The sequence below is a fragment of the Gasterosteus aculeatus genome, chromosome 3 (genome assembly GCF_964276395.1).
Source record: "Gasterosteus aculeatus chromosome 3, fGasAcu3.hap1.1, whole genome shotgun sequence".
NCBI lineage: Eukaryota > Metazoa > Chordata > Actinopteri > Perciformes > Gasterosteidae > Gasterosteus > Gasterosteus aculeatus.
The window spans coordinates 13531115-13546460 of NC_135690.1; the positions used below are offsets into that span (position 1 = coordinate 13531115).

The 15346-nt window shown below is 43.3% G+C and overlaps 1 protein-coding gene across 4 annotated transcripts; it reads left to right on the forward strand.

The window, feature by feature from the left end:
• The first annotated feature begins 194 nt into the window (after nt 1–194).
• Nucleotides 195–15215, forward strand: arhgef18a (rho/rac guanine nucleotide exchange factor (GEF) 18a). 4 transcript variants are annotated; one of them, XM_040171617.2, is made up of 20 exons: nt 195–622; nt 4369–4497; nt 4897–5003; nt 5293–5433; nt 5680–5930; nt 6292–6417; nt 8703–8820; nt 8914–9165; nt 9778–9854; nt 10031–10212; nt 10506–10561; nt 11019–11198; nt 11461–11577; nt 11774–11862; nt 11955–12023; nt 12124–12171; nt 12328–12801; nt 12992–13301; nt 13609–13734; nt 14321–15215. In XM_040171617.2, the coding sequence occupies exons 2-20, from the start codon at nt 4433–4435 to the stop codon at nt 14464–14466; spliced, it is 2934 nt and encodes a 977-aa protein (XP_040027551.2). In that variant the 5' UTR covers nt 195–622; nt 4369–4432; the 3' UTR covers nt 14467–15215. The 4 variants fall into 4 exon arrangements, with proteins under 4 accessions (XP_040027551.2, XP_077955616.1, XP_040027552.2 ...); XM_040171618.2 differs by lacking the exon at nt 195–622 and adding an exon at nt 3616–3757; XM_078099490.1 differs by lacking the exon at nt 8703–8820 and having other exon boundaries at nt 322–622; nt 8979–9165.
• The last annotated feature ends 131 nt before the right edge of the window (nt 15216–15346 follow it).

Consider the following 15346-nt stretch of genomic DNA (forward strand, 5'->3'; position numbering starts at 1 on the left):
TTCCTTGACTTACAAAAGTGTAGATTGAAAGTTCCACATTGTCCACAAATAGTTGACAAAATATTAACATCACAATATCCATTACATCAATGTGAGTTTCGCTAATATTGATAACTCTCTCCCTGTTGCATTCATGATTTTATAAGAAGGGCGATGCTCCTCCATACATCACTTCATGCACGCCGCATCAAAGTGACGTCAAAGCAGTTTTAACATCATGTTCCGTTGTCGCTGCGCTAGCTGAAGAAATGTTTTTTATTCATGCAAAAATGTTTAAAAAGTAACATAAGCTGGTTTCCACACAGCTGGAAGTGACGTCACGAGCTATGTATATGTATTCCGTTGTTGTTCTCTCAAGTATTTCTGGATGAACTCGCGTTGGACTTTCCCACAATGCTTAGAGAGGGAAGGAGGGTTCCTCCCGAGGAGGCCGGGATCACGTTGTTCTTTAACTCCCTCCCCCGGCACCTCTCCATTATTACGTCCGAGTGCACTTGTTCCTCCCGAGGCTTCCTCGCCGCCTCTCCCGTTGAAAAACTATCTATCTAACGTTTTCCCCTCCGTTCCTTTCGCCCTGGAAATAAACGGAGAGCTGCTTGCTGCTGCCTAATTTCACCACCGGGTAAGAGGAAAGTTGTCGGGTTGTTTAACGCACCTTGTTGGTAGTTTAAATCGGCGTCACACGCAAGGTGATGGTTGGGGAGACTTTTAACGATAGCGATGCTGGCGCGACGTTACATTTGACGTTAGCTAACGTTAGCTACCTGGATGTTAGCTACCTCAGTGTGGGTGAAAACGAGTTGTTCGACTTAACGTTACTTAAAAAACACTGGAAAAAAACGCAATTTGATCTGGATAAACACGAATTTCTTCTTTTACGCGAAGGCAGTTGAAGCTATACATTACATAAATGTGTCGTTGTCGGTTTTTTAGTTATTGGCCAAAGTAGCGCGAGCGTTTATCCCCCAGTAACAGCCGTTGGGATGTCAGTGGTCACCTGCTGCCGCTCCTCTCGTCCCTCTTCCGCTTGTTTGTTTGTTTATTTTCCCTTCAATTCCAACGCACCTGTCTGTGTTGGTCTCATTCTACACTTTTTTATGATAAGAATCCAGGTCAAGGACTCTCGCCTGACGTTAGCCCCTTGTCATTTCCCACATTCCACAACCACCATACATGTTAATGACGTCAAACTACTTAACCTGAACAAATAAAAGCGATTAACAGCTTTGCAAATTCACCCGAAATAAGATGTTATTGTAAGAAGTTTGAGCATTTAAAGGATGGCAGGTGGGATTGAGATCACAAAAAAGAATATTATTAACTTATTTAATGAATAAGAAAGGATCGCTGTGAAATTGTCATTATGTATTTGCCTATAGTGGTAGTTTTAATTAGACGGCACTTGTTGCACACACAAAACCGTGAAGGGTAAATTCTAAAAGCTTTAACGTAAATCCAATATGGCCGTTGTGTTTTGCAAAACGCAAATTGACTTAACCAATGGTTCCTTGAAACCATAAGAAATATCCAACAAAAGTTGTACAGTGTACATTTGAAAAAAATGCTCACAAACACGACCACAATGTGAATCAATGTCAAAGAGCTGCCATTTGATCTTGACCAGGCTGTAATATTTGGCCGTGGTGCCGGCCAACCATTAAAGAGACTGCTTTTTCTTGTCTGTGTTTACAGTAAAGAAGTGCTGTTTAACCCTGATACACAACTACTTCACTCACCTGCTCATACAAACATCGGCACACATTTCACAGCACCAGTACAGTAAAGTTAAAAACAAAGACCGTATCCAGAAGGTAATAATTAAGCTGCGTATGAAGGCTGTTGGACGTGACGGCGAACGTTGCGTACCAGCAAGAACTGAAGCTTTCACTGCCTCTCTGTTTTTGGAAAATGATGCTAGTGAGACGACGTGAAACAAATCTGGCCTGCGGGGTTCACGAGGAACAAGAAGGTCACGGATCACCTGCCCCTGCGTATCAGTCAGCTTTGTTGACCGCAGGCTTTTTAATTAATTTTTTTAACAGGTAGAGTTTCATGACCGTTAACTGTCGGTAGCGTGGTTCCACTTTACTTGTCAGGGCAGAGCGTCAGCCGCTCTCACTTGTTTTCATAGTCCTGCTGTAGAGGCCCTGCGGTGATCTGGGCGCTCGTCCGTCTAAGTGAAACTAATGCACAAAAGCAGCATTAGGCAGAACTTCAGTTTGGTTTTTTTTTGCTCCTGTCACTTTGTCCTCTGCAGGATACTCGGCAGACTGGCTGGTCCTGTTTCGTCTCTTGCAGAGAATGACCTGTATTTCATGCTGCTCTGTTCCCTTACCGCTTTGTGTGGGTGAATAACTTTAGGTGTGGTTGTCACTCACAACAAGCGGCCGGGGCAGTGCGATTCTCTTCCATGACCGTTTTTAGTTTTAGTTTTCTAGGTTGAGTGTTAAGATCCATGGGCAGACTTGCAGCAAGCAAATATGTGTTTTAGTAACTATGAAAGTACTACTAGGGAAGTCTTACACAATCAATCACAGATAGAGCAATACAATAAATGCTTTTTATTTTCTACTATATTTCTGCCTTTATCAAACTAAATTATTCGTTGAAAAATACGAGCGTGTGTGTGTGTGTGTGTGTGTGTGTGTGTGTGTGTGTGTGTGTGTGTGTGTGTGTGTGTGTGTGCGTGTGTGTGTGTGAGCGTGTGTGTGTGTGAGCGTGTGAGCGTGTGTGTGTGTGTGAGAAACAGGTGAGACCAAAGGAGCGCTGCTGTCTCGTTTGTGTCACAACTCATTTAGTCAAACAGTGTTGTGTTTGTTTAAGGTGTGTCTGAATATGGACACCTGCTGCTCCGATACAATTAGAATGCAGTTTTTATTGTGGCCAGAAAGAAAACGCGAAATCATTTGGCAGCCACCTCGATGTCTAGTCCTCTTCTGTGTGCGGTCGGCCACAAGCTTCTGTTGCCCTTTGAATAAGTTACAGTGCTTTCTGCAAAACGCATTTATCAGTCCCATTGACTCTTGAAGGGCCAATTAAACATGTGCAAATACACACACACACACACACACACTATTGTATGGACGTAGCCAGCAAGGTCACTGGGGGCCACTGCACCAAATCCAGGACTCGCGCTGCTTTCTTGAGATTGGACCAAATTCAGACAAAATCAGATTTTCTATCCGATCGGTTCCTGCGTTTTCCACTCTCGTTTTTATCGGCAGGATTCTCTTTGTGTTTTTCCAGTGGCACAGGTAAACTGCGGAACACTTAAAGTAATACACCGAAGTGTTTGTGAACATAGTGAGTTGTTCCTGGTCACGGACATAAAGACTATTTGCATTTAAAGTCCTTCAAGATGCATGAGAAACACTTCCATTTGAAAGCGGGATTGAAAACAATGGAATAGTCTGTATTGTTAAGGCCATCAATGTGTACTGCTGGGTCCAGGAAAAGGGCTCATTTGCATGTAACGTCTGTTAAGGTGGAGTAGGAAGACCCATGAAGGTGCCAAAAGCAGCTGTGTCTTTGTCGCTGTAACTCAGCTCTTGTTGCACAGCTTTCTGTTGTTGTTTGTTGGCCTGACAGCCAACTGATCTTTGCTGTAATGTTGCAGTTTGCCAAACCAGTTCCCTCTTCACGGCGGTAGATAAGTTATCGTTTAGATTCACTCTACTTGCAGTGCTTTTCTTTTATGTAACCTGTTCGTGTGAGGGCTTATGCGTCAATTACGCACTTTTGGTAACAAATAATAAAGGTAAGTTAATTTGCTTTTGTTGTTTCGTAATAAAATCTTAGTCCTTGAAAAAGGCTCATTGCTTTTATGTGGCGTTTGAAAATGCTCAATGACTTTAATTGTTATTGTATTGTGGGGATTTAGTCCTATCGTGTTGTTCAACAAAACTCTTTTCACAATTTTATTAAATGAAATTGATTTGTGTTTCATGATTGTAGAAGGCAGCTTATTTCTTTGAAAATGTACGTACCAAGGGAAAGAATTTATTATAATAGTTTTTAGGAAGTGGACGGGGAACATTTGGAAAAACACTTTGAGGAACCCGAGCCCTCTTTCATGAGTGTAAATGCTATTTATGTATATGTAGACCTATGACAACTTTGCTGTGGATTTTCCCTCAAGGTGTCTACACAAGTAGTTGTCTAAAAAATGTTGAGAGTCAACAGCAAAAGCAAAAGGAGTTAGAATTAACTGCAGCCTGTAGTTGTCTACTCAAAATGGTTAATTCCTTTTCAATTGAATCATTTTGCCCTTTTCTTTTCCAAATGTCCGACTTTCAGTCTCGCACACAGCATTTGTTTTTCATCCTGTGTTACTCACAGTCTATCTCTATCTTTCTCCCCCTCTCTCAGCTCTGGGGAGAGGATCTCTCCCCCAGCATCCCATGGCGTCCCTGCCTGCATCCTCAGTCCAGGCATGACCGTCGCTGCCAGCAAACACAGTGTTCAGCCTGGTTCCTCTTTCAACAACACCATCCCCAAGTTTGTGGACTTTCATTTTAAGAACTCTCCTCCCTCATGTACCGTTTAGTATCTTTTCCCACGTTCACAATACAACAGGCGATGTCCTGATTTTGTCACTACATGATACAGATTTTATTTAAGCTCACAAATATTGATTTCAAAACCGTCTCATGTTTCTTTGCGGGTTGCTGATCCACTCGATAGAAATAAGTGTTAAACCGGATTCCGAGCCATGTGATGGCCAACATTCCAAGTCTGATGGAAGCTACAAAACTGTATTTCCTTGAACACCAACCAGATGTGTGTTTTGTTTTTTTTGTCTGTGTGTGTGTGTGCGCACGCATGTCTGCATGTGCAGTTTTGTGCACTGACATCATTTTTGACCTGTGGCGCGTTATCTCGTCACTTACTAACTAGCTCCAGCCCCGTGCAGATGGATGAGGTCGAAGGCCCGCGGTTGAGGAACGTCCCTGAGGACGCTGTGTCCCTGGCTTACTCTTCGAATGAGCCCATCGACCTAGAAGGTCAGTGTGTGTCTGTCAGCACGATGAGAAGCTGCCGAAAGCCCCCTGTGTTTTTTTGCCACGACAAAACACAGACTCTTGACATTTGACAGAAAACACATTTGTTCAGTATCCCAACAGGAAACCTACGGCTATTTCTTACAAGGCGTACTTCTTGTTAATATTTTTGCTATGGGATTTAACAAGTGGCATCTTGAAGGAGAACCTTTTCAGAATAAGAACAACGTTTTCATAAATTGAAAATGGTAAACATTAGACAGAAATGACGAGTGCTGATTATGTCATCCAGATTCCCATTATGTGGCGCTGCGAGCAGCGCTGGAGGCCGACCTTCAGAACCTGGAGGCGCAGACGTGGGGCGTGTCTGTGGACCAGAACTACCGGATGGCCCTGACCAAAGAGGCTGTTAAGAGACAGGAAGTCATCTATGGTGAGTTTAACCTAGCAGTCTCTGTAAATAAATAATCCCAAAAAAGAATGTTCTCATGTAAATCTCCAGTTGAAGAAGAGGAAACTTCGATCACTAAAACGTAGTTGCACTTTTTAAAGGAGTTCCTGTAATTAGTGCAAGGTGCGTTCTGTCAGTGCCATTGTAGCCCACTCACATTTTACTGTACGTTTCAGGCACTCAACAAAGCCGTATTAATCAAGAGATCCCTCTTTATCGATGTCCTAGAGTTGATCCAGACGGAGATGCACCACGTACGCACCTTAAAAATCTTCTTGTACGTCTACGGCCACGAGTTGAAGCAGTCTTCGCTGATAGAGGAGACCCGACTCGAGGAGCTCTTTCTTGTGGTGGAAGAGCTGCTCAACTGCCATCAGCACTTCCTGGACTGCCTCAAACTGCTCAAACACCAAAGTCACGAGGAGGGGAGCCCCCACAACTACCAGATCACGCAGCTGGGAAATGCACTCATCCCTCAGGTAGGATCGGTCTGCTGTGTCAGTCTGTCTTCTGAAGGTCTGAAACTCTGTGGGGGGTGGGACCATTCATGGGGAAGGATGTTTGCAAGGAGTAGTAGTAGTGATTCCGCTGGTGCACATAAACAGACATATTTGTGTGTGCGACTGGTGGCGCGTACCCCTGTTATAATGGTCGAGGAAACACCGGGTATGAAAAATAATAAACGTATTACTTTGTGGAACAATAATAATTATTTTTTTGATTAACCCAAAGCTGACATAATAAACACAATATTCTTATTTTATCCATTCGTAGGTTTTCATCTTTGTGCTCAGCGTCTGAAGCATTGTTATAGTTTTGTGAATTCCTTTTCCGTATTAGTTTTCAGGTGCGCTGGGAGAAAGGATGATGAATCTTTACAGTGTATTTTGCAGTAGTCACACTGAAGCCGTCAACCTCTACAAAGAGCAGCTGCAGAATAACAAGAAAATGCAGATTCTCATTAAGGTGAGCGGTCTCCACTCATTGCTCAATGTATGCATATGAATGTGGTTTTCTTGCGTTTTCGACAAAAACTATGACAAATTTTTCGTTAACGAACCTTTTTACCAAGACGTGACGAAAACGATCTTAAAAAATCTATTCTAACTTTCGTTAACGAGACGAACATGTTGGTGGTTGACGAAGTCACAATACTTTTTTCCCCCTAAATTTGCACGCAGCTAACAGACAGCAGACAGTCAAAGTACAGCGGTTATTAACGTGTCATGATGACGTCATCCACAAACCCAGAACCTGCGCTCGCAGCGGTGGTTCATGTGCACCGACTACGGACCGCGCCGACTATTTTACGCTTCAGCGAGTTTGAATGTGTCTTCGTTAGTTTGGCTCCGCTGTCTCGGCTTAGCTGACTGTTAGCAGGCTGAAGCCGCGGTGCTACAGAGGAACATGAAGACCCGTTTAACAGACTGTCGGACCTTTCTGCTCTGTTCTCTGGCGACGGCAGGCAGCGTTTCCTCGGCTGGATGAGATGGTCCGTTACAGGCTTCTCCAAACACGTCTAACGTAATAAAGTCATTGCAGGTTCTGAAGCCAAGAAAATAATGTATTGCACCGATTGGAGGACGTTAAGGGGTCTCTTTTGTTGGGACAGTGGAAACAATAAAGGACCATGAAGTTTCCGATGTCAAAAGCATTGCAAGTAAACAGACAAAGACAACAAGTGTTGCGTTTAGGTCCCCGGTCCTCATGAAGTTGTTACACCTTTGCCAATTTGTTAAATTGCATTGCAAATAAATGCTTTGCTATTTGTTAAAATCCAAATCCTTTCATATAATGGTTTTTCACATGTCATTTATATAAGCTCACACAAACACTTCAACCATTTGTTCTTGGCCCGGCTCCTCCGTCACATTTTACAACCCATGGTGGCCCGCGAGTCAAAGTTTGCCAACCGCTGCTATAGACCTGTCCTAGGAGGGACATCTAATGGACAACCAAGTACTGCAAGCTAGACTATTATGCAGTTGTAGACCGAAGAAGAGCAATTTAATATGGCTATTAAATGTGACTAAAACTAATTACATTTTAGTTTCGTTTTCGTCGACTAAAACTAAAAAGGATTAAAATGACTAAATGACTAAAGTGACTAAAACTAATATGCATTTTTCGTCTAAAGACTAAGACTAAATCAAAAATAGCTGCCAAAATTAACACTGTCACGAGATCTACCAGCAGAGGTGTCAAAAGTATTCACATTCATTACTCAAGTAGAAGTACAGATACTAGGGTTTAAAAAGACTCCTGTTGAAGTACCAACTCAAGCTTTTTACTTAAGTAAAAGTATAAAAGTACTGGTTTCAAAACTACTTGAAACCAGTACTTAGTATAGTACTTTTATACTTATACTTAGTATAAAAGTAAAAGTAATGTAAGAAATTCCACTAAGGACAAACTCTTAATGCGTAACCTCGCTCACGCAACACGTCAGTCCGTTACAATGTGATCAGAAGGCGCCTGCAGATCACGTGACCTGCCGTTGGGATGATGGAAACATGGCGACATTCAGGTCCACGACACCGAAACAACACGTGTATCTGACTTAAACAGATAAAACCACAACCCATTTTCAAGTGACACGAGTCACGCACACGTTGTTCGCATTGATTCGGTAGACTGCAGTGTCTCCCCCAGGTTTACTATGTCATGGGGGTGTCGCACCCCTGTCGGTTATCAAAACATCGGCCAAATAACCAGTATGTTCAGGCTTCATGAGCAAATACAGAATCCCTTTGTGTTCATTTCTCAAGCCGCATAAGACACACATCACTTTATTTAATACGCTGCACTACTTGCAAGTCGCTGAGTTGTGCCAGACTCTCAATAAAACATTTAGGACAAACCTACGGCCATGAAGATACTCATCTAACGTTACATGGAATCTGCGTGAGGAAGAGGAGGAGGGTCTGTGTTGCTAAATACCAACTTTCCACCGACACTTTTCCTACCCGGTGTCGCTCCGATCTGCCGGCGCATCGCGGAGAAAACCAATCGGGTGTCTGGATGCTAAATGTTTATACTTTTCATCCAACCACAATCAAATGCACTCTGTCCGGCTGGCGCCATTTATCTAGATTTTATCTAGTTTTTTTTTGGTCTTTGTGTTTTTGAGCTGTGACAAGCCGGAAGTAATGAGACTGTTTTTAAAATGTAAGGAGTAGAAAGTACAGATGTTTGTGTGAAAATGTAAGGAGTAGAAGTAAAAAGTCGTCTTTTATTTTATTTTTTTACAGAAAGTAGGTCAGCTTCCCCTTGTGCGACGGTTGGGTGTCCCGGAGTGTTTCCTTTTGGTGACTCAACGCATCACAAAGTACCCCATCCTGGTGGAGCGAATCATACAGAACACTGAAGGTATCATCAGTCACTAACGCCAGGCTGTTACGGTGCGGCGTATTTTAACAACTTTGTGTACAAAGATCCTGACATGTTTCTCGCTGCTCTCAGCTGACACAGATGAGTACAGGTCTCTGGTCCAGGGCTTGGCGCTGATCAAAGACACCATCTCGCAGGTGAACGCTAAGGTCAGTGAGTACGAGAGAGCCGCTCGCCTGCGAGAGATCGCCCTTCGCCTGGAGCAGAAATCTCAGGGACGGCTAAAAAACGGCGTGCTGCTCCGCAGGGAGGATTTGATCCAGGGAAACAGGACGCTGATGCACGAAGGCCCCCTCACCTGGAAGTCCTCCGGGAGGCAGAAAGGTTTGGGACACTTCTTTGTTGGTGTGCTCACAGCTGCGTATGTGAAGTCCTTATTGAAGCCGGAAATGCTACAAAGCACACAGATGATGTGGTTTTCTGGCAAGTGAATAGATCTGAAATGGAAATATTTTTCGGTGGTTAATATAGCAGAAGAAATGTTAACTTCATGTATTACTTTGACGAGAACAGTGTGCAACGTGCAAAGCAACGTGCAAAGCATCCGTATGGAAACATCCACAGTCTTTATGGTTATTTACACACTCAAGTTCTGACACACCCATTTTGTACACACAAGTTTTTTCCAGCTACTTTTTCACATTACCAAATGTGCGTTTGTGTGTGGGTGACTGAGTGTGAGAGAATGCTTGCTGGTCTGAATTTGATGACCCGTTGAAGGATGATGCATCAATTGACTGATGCCTCAGTGGATTACTGCAGTACTACAGGGATGTTGTTTTAACGAGATGTTTAACTTAAAGGCAAATAGCCTTTGGCATAGCCGAAAGATTATAGAGCCCGTATAGCTGCGTATCTTTGTCGCACAATACACTTCTTGAGTCAAAACCTCAGGCCCGTCTGTTTTGATGCCGAGTAACACTTATGTCTCTGCAGAAATCCACGCTGTGCTGCTGTCAGACATGCTGCTCCTCTTACAAGAGAAGGATCAGAAGCTCGTGTTTGCTGCTGTGGTGAGTTCAGGATAGACATTAATACGTCATTCATAACCATGTATAGTAAAGTATGATGTATACATTTACATTGTAGACAGAGACTACTTCTCAGATGATATGATGTCATAATCCAGGGCCGATATGCGATGACTATTTCAACACTAATATCTCCTGTATTCTGGTGCCTAATGCAGGAGAACAAACCACCAGTGATCTCTCTTCAGAGGCTCATCGTTAGGGAGGTGGCTCATGAGGACAAAGCCATGTACCTTATCTCTGAATGCAACACTAGCATGCCGGAGATGTACGAGATCCACACGCGCTCCAGAGAGGAATGTATCTCATGGATGGCGCGGATCCGGCAAGCTGTGAACTGGTAAGATCTCTTTTGTTTTTATTTCAACTCTATAAATGTTTCATAGAACCGTTGCATCCGCCAATGATGGTGGCGTTGATATCTGATGATCGCTAAAAGACTGTTTTCATACAGTATATTAGTACATTAGTATAGATTAAAAATGTCATGGTTAGCTTAGTGGTAGTTTGTTTGTCGAGATGCCCGTTCCATCCTTTTTTGATTTTTCTTTTAAAACCCTTGTTTAAGAGAACATACTGGATGGAAACCTTGTTTAAAAAGAAAAGAACTGGTCAAATGTTTTTGTTATTCAGCTATTCAGAAGAGGAGGTGTACCTTCAACTGACTACTAGGCTGCAACAATTTCAAGGTACTCTTTCTCACACAATTATTTTAAATGTGATTATGGGAAGCGTTTCCTCAGCTATGACATACAAAGCTTCTACCCACACATGCTAGAGCCAAACCTGAAGGCATTAAAGGATTTTTAGAAATGCACTGATATTGGTAATGTATGGTATTTAAATAAATTCTACTGCTGTACAATAATTTGTATGTTTTCAGTGTTAGTGTACTATATATATTAAGCAGGAATTGCTGAAAAGGGGCAATGGTGCTCAGTCAACTTCAACGCTTTCATAAAGTTAGTTAAAATACTATCGTACATTTCAGGACTCTGGTGGGGTTATCGTCTAAACCGTACCTGTTTAACTTTCTCGTGCCCCACCAGAGGAAAACCCGTATCCAATCCATTACTTTTTCTCTCCTCATTTCTACTGCATTTAGAGGGACGCACGTATTGCTTATTTTATGCTGTCACTCTTTAGCTAATCTGAGGATGAGGGACGAGCTGATAATGCAAAGTCTGACGGAGAAGCAGCAGCTCTTTGCTGCTCTCTACGAGACAATCACGGAGCAGGAAACCCCCCACAAAGGACTGCTGCTGCGAGGAGACACCTCTGACCTCCAGCAGGGGACAACACTGCTCAAAGGAGCCATATATGAGGGTAAGAGCTCAGCTTATACTCAGTTCAACAGCTCCGTTTGTGATGCGTTCCTCATCCTAGTTCTCATAATAAGACACTTTGCATCGGCTATCCAAGAAAACATTGTTGCGCCATAACTAAGTCCCGTCTTTTAATTCTGAAGACCTGCAACGAAGTACAGGCGAAATATACTCATACTCATGTTTTCCGATGCAGGCAAGTTGTGACTCAGCACTGATGTCTCGAGAGGAGGAGATCTTTAAAGGGTTGTTTTTGTCTGCAGTTGAAAACCTGCAGAGCATACTCTTCACAAGGATCAAAGACCCGGACCTTCTTCTGGGTGACAGTAAGACGCAGGAGGAACTGCTCTGGGAGGCCGAGACCATTGGAGGGGCTGATGGTAACCCTGCTGACACAAACCCACAAAACAAAACGCACACAACCAACACGATGGTGACATTCCATCTCCGAAAGGTGTTAACGTTCGCATGTACAAAAACCCTTTATGCATTGGTTTTACTCAGTGCTGTGTGATTAGGCTCCCTCTAACATATTGAATATGTGAATGTTATTGACTGTGGATTTGTTTTTGTCAGATGAAGATGCATCTGGCAGCGAGGATGTTCCCATCACCAGTGACCCTCAGCTCCAGGAGAGTCCCGGCTCCGACAGCCCGGAACAGTCTGTGAGTAAGACACACGTAAAGGATCCAAGACTTACTTCCATCTACTGATAAAACATCAGGTATTTAAATTGCTTGTGCTATTTTGCTCCAAGGCCGGCGACAAAGTTGACGCAAAGACGCCAAACGGCAAGTTCACCTCCAGTCATTGTTCTGAGGCAGAGGTAACCGTTACAATACTTATTTTATCCTTTTTTTGGTTTATTTAACTCTTTTCACCTTTACAGAAATGTTTACATGGTGTGCGTCGTTGTTTCTCTGCAGGTGTTGGACAAGGTGATACTGCTCGCACAGAGGCTGTACAGCCTGGAAGTAAGACTCTCAAATATATTCAGCAGGCACCAAGTTTAAAAAAAGTTTGTATTTGTGAAATGAATGACTTGCTTTTATGAAAACAATGCTATAACCACTATAATAATACATTAGATTTCATTTCTTTTTTTGATTTTAAATTTTTTCACCGTGCAGGCAATAGTCACGCAGCAGGACAGTCAGATTGAGCTGCTGCAGACTTTTCAGACCAAGAGCAAGCAGCCCGCCCGCCATTACAGCAGCATGCTGCTGGAGCAGGAGAAGCAGCGCAACTCTGAGAAGCAGAAGGAGCAGCTCGCCAACCTGCACAAGCTGCAGGCCCAGCATCGAGAGGAGCAGCAGCGCTGGGAGAAGGAGAAGGAGGAGCACAGGGTGGAGATCGAGACTCTCCAGGCCCGGCTGCAACAGAGGGAGGAGGACTGCCAGCAGTGGGAGCGGAAGCTCGTCGTAGAGAAGGAAGAGTTGGAGGAGCTGAAGAAAGGCTATCAGGAGGACCTAGAGAGGCTGAGGGAGTCCACAAAATCAGTGGACCGGGACAAGGAGCGTCTAAATCAGGAGAGGGAGCGTCTTGAGCAGCTGCAGGAGAAAATAAAGAAGATCTACCCGGGAAACTATGATGATCCTGCACAGGTGAGGAAGAGGATGAGCGTTGGATTGACTGGAGTTTATCAACAAATTGATGTATTTATTTGTCCTTTGCAAAGTATCATTTAGCCAAAAAACATTGAGTCAGTCAAATTTATAAAGTTTCTATAAACATAAATCCAAAATAGATGTATCCTTAACAGTTCAAAACAATTCTTGTCCTCCTTCCCACCAGTTCAAGATTCTCTCCAGTCACCAGACCTTCAGGGGAAGCACCGTGAACGGAAGTGGGACTTTAACTCCGAAACGCGACTTGTTTCCCACAAGAGACTCGTTGGAAATCCCTCCAAAGGTTCCACCACGCAGGCAGAGCATATGCCCCCCGCAGGCCAAGACCGAGCTGCCGGCCCACCTGATCAGCACCACCAACAAGGCGCAGAAACCCGCTGTGTCCGTGCAGCAGCAGATCCCCACCAAGCTGGCTGTTCAGTCCAAGGAGAAGGGCCATAAGAGCAGGAAGTCCCACAGTAGAACGCTGAGTGCAGGTCAGGACAGGACACCGGCCTGCTAACTGTCTGCTTGTGCTTCTGCACAAGGGTTCATTTGACGTTGGGTGTTTGCCCTCTTGTGAAGAGTTTAAAAACTGGTGTTTAGAGACTAGTGCATACTAATAAAATACTTTTACAGTCTACAGAAATATTTTTGAAATAACTTTTGCAACACATTGTTTTATGGAAAGTGGGCTGGTTGTTCGCAAAGGAGAAGCTCAATCAGCCTTCAGAATGAAATGCCCCAAAGGTTTAGTTGGTGTAACGTGGTAACAACGCTGATCTCAGCCCTCTCTGCATCCAGCATCCATAGACGTAAGCCAGGTGCTGCCCATCCGAGTGACAGGGAAAGAAGGAGGAAGCCTGAGAACCAAAAGCAGCAGGAACAACAATAGCAGCAACAGCAGCCGTCTCCGAATCACCCAACCAGGTACGGACACCCAACCATAAAGAAATCACCCCTACTTACGTCATGAGTGATACCCTCAGCTGATTTGAATTGATGGTCTAAAAAAAAAGTCATTTTAAGAATCAAACACCTACTGGGTGTTGTTTTAAGTAGAATAATTTAATCTATGGAGGCACAACTTGATGGTTGCGTGTAAATAATAAAAGCCAAGTCCACAGATATTATTAAGTATTTTGGTGAAACGAAAAATGGGTAGCTGCGCAACAATTAAAATTGGCTCTGTTACTACTTTATTTCCCTTTAGGGGGCGACATAAACACGTCCACCTCTGCCAGTGTATCCCTTTCTTTCTTTTCCTGCATGTAGTGCAGAGCGGCATGCGTGTATGTGGTTATATGTGTAGACGTAGTTGGTGGCTGAGCAGCTTCCTCCTGTGGAGAATTGAGTGAGTGAAAACCCGCTCAGGTTTGTTTTATTTCCTGCAGTGGTAGTTTGGGAAAAGGGTGAAACGCGTTGGAGATTATTGGCGACACTTGGTTTTGTATTGTTTCCTTTTGCTGTGATTTTCCCAGCACCTACTGTAACACAGCTATTTGCATCTCTTTAGGTGCCTTCACCCCACCAGTATCTGCCCACAGCGTGAAAACATCTCAGTCCTTCAGCACATACGAGAGAGACGAGGCTCCGCCGCCACCGCCTCCTTTTCCTCAAGATATCCTCGCTGCGGTCAAAGACAAGGTAACATTCCTTTAACCACAAACCTCCGCCTGAAGTTCCGATGAGGCCGTCATAAAGACTTTTACACTTGGAAGGACGGACAATGGACGTGACTTCATGACATGCAGCAGGAAGAGGACAGTTCCTATTTTGATATTTTATCACCATCGACCAGCTGTTTGTGTTCAGATGATCTTGAAATAAGTAAAGAGATACTGATGGACATGATTTATAGATGTACATTTGTCTTGAGGGTTAAAAAAAACAAAAAACAGCCGGAACAAAATTGTCATTGGGGAAGATATTTTAAATGGAGATGTTACAAGACCTTCATTTGGCAAAGACTTTGCCAAAGTTATTTTTTTTTATCATTTTATTCTAAATGAAAGTGTATTGTCTTAAAGCATTAGCACTTGTGTCTTAACTCTATTGCATTCTTTTAAATTGAATAAGTGATGAATACAGTTTGTTTATATGGGGAGAGAACGTTATGTTTCAGAATCGATCAGATGATCATTTTCTGCTGTGTCTTTTAATCAAATCATCAATTGATGTAGTTTTACTTTGGTTATAAATCCTGTCGCCTCTTTTGTTCTTCCTGACAGGAGACCGTGACAAAAGGGGGTTTCAGTTCAGATAACTGCTGGAAGAGTTTGAGAATAAAAGAGAATTATTTCGGAGTGTACTTGCCTGTGGCAAGGTTTAACATTCTGTTTATTGGCCGCTGTCTCTTTTTGGTTCAAGTCCCAGCTAATGAGTCAGGGAATAAAAGATGGTCAACTTGAGCGTTTTGTGAATTTGTGTTGGTGATGTGGCTGGGGAAAAAACTAAAATTATATTTTTTAAAGATACTGAACTGCAGTTGATTGAAAACAATTTTGAGGTGCATTTTGGTTTTTATTCCCTGCAGTAATTT

Bases quoted from the DNA above. Each gene is read 5' to 3' on its own strand.
- arhgef18a (XM_040171617.2), top strand. From the start codon at position 4,433: ATGACCGTCGCTGCCAGCAAACACAGTGTTCAGCCTGGTTCCTCTTTC. The intron at 6,418-8,702 runs GTGAGCGGTCTC...ATTTTTTTACAG, and splicing joins AAATGCAGATTCTCATTAAG to AAAGTAGGTCAGCTTCCCCT. The intron at 11,863-11,954 runs GTGAGTAAGACA...TTTTGCTCCAAG, and splicing joins CCGACAGCCCGGAACAGTCT to GCCGGCGACAAAGTTGACGC.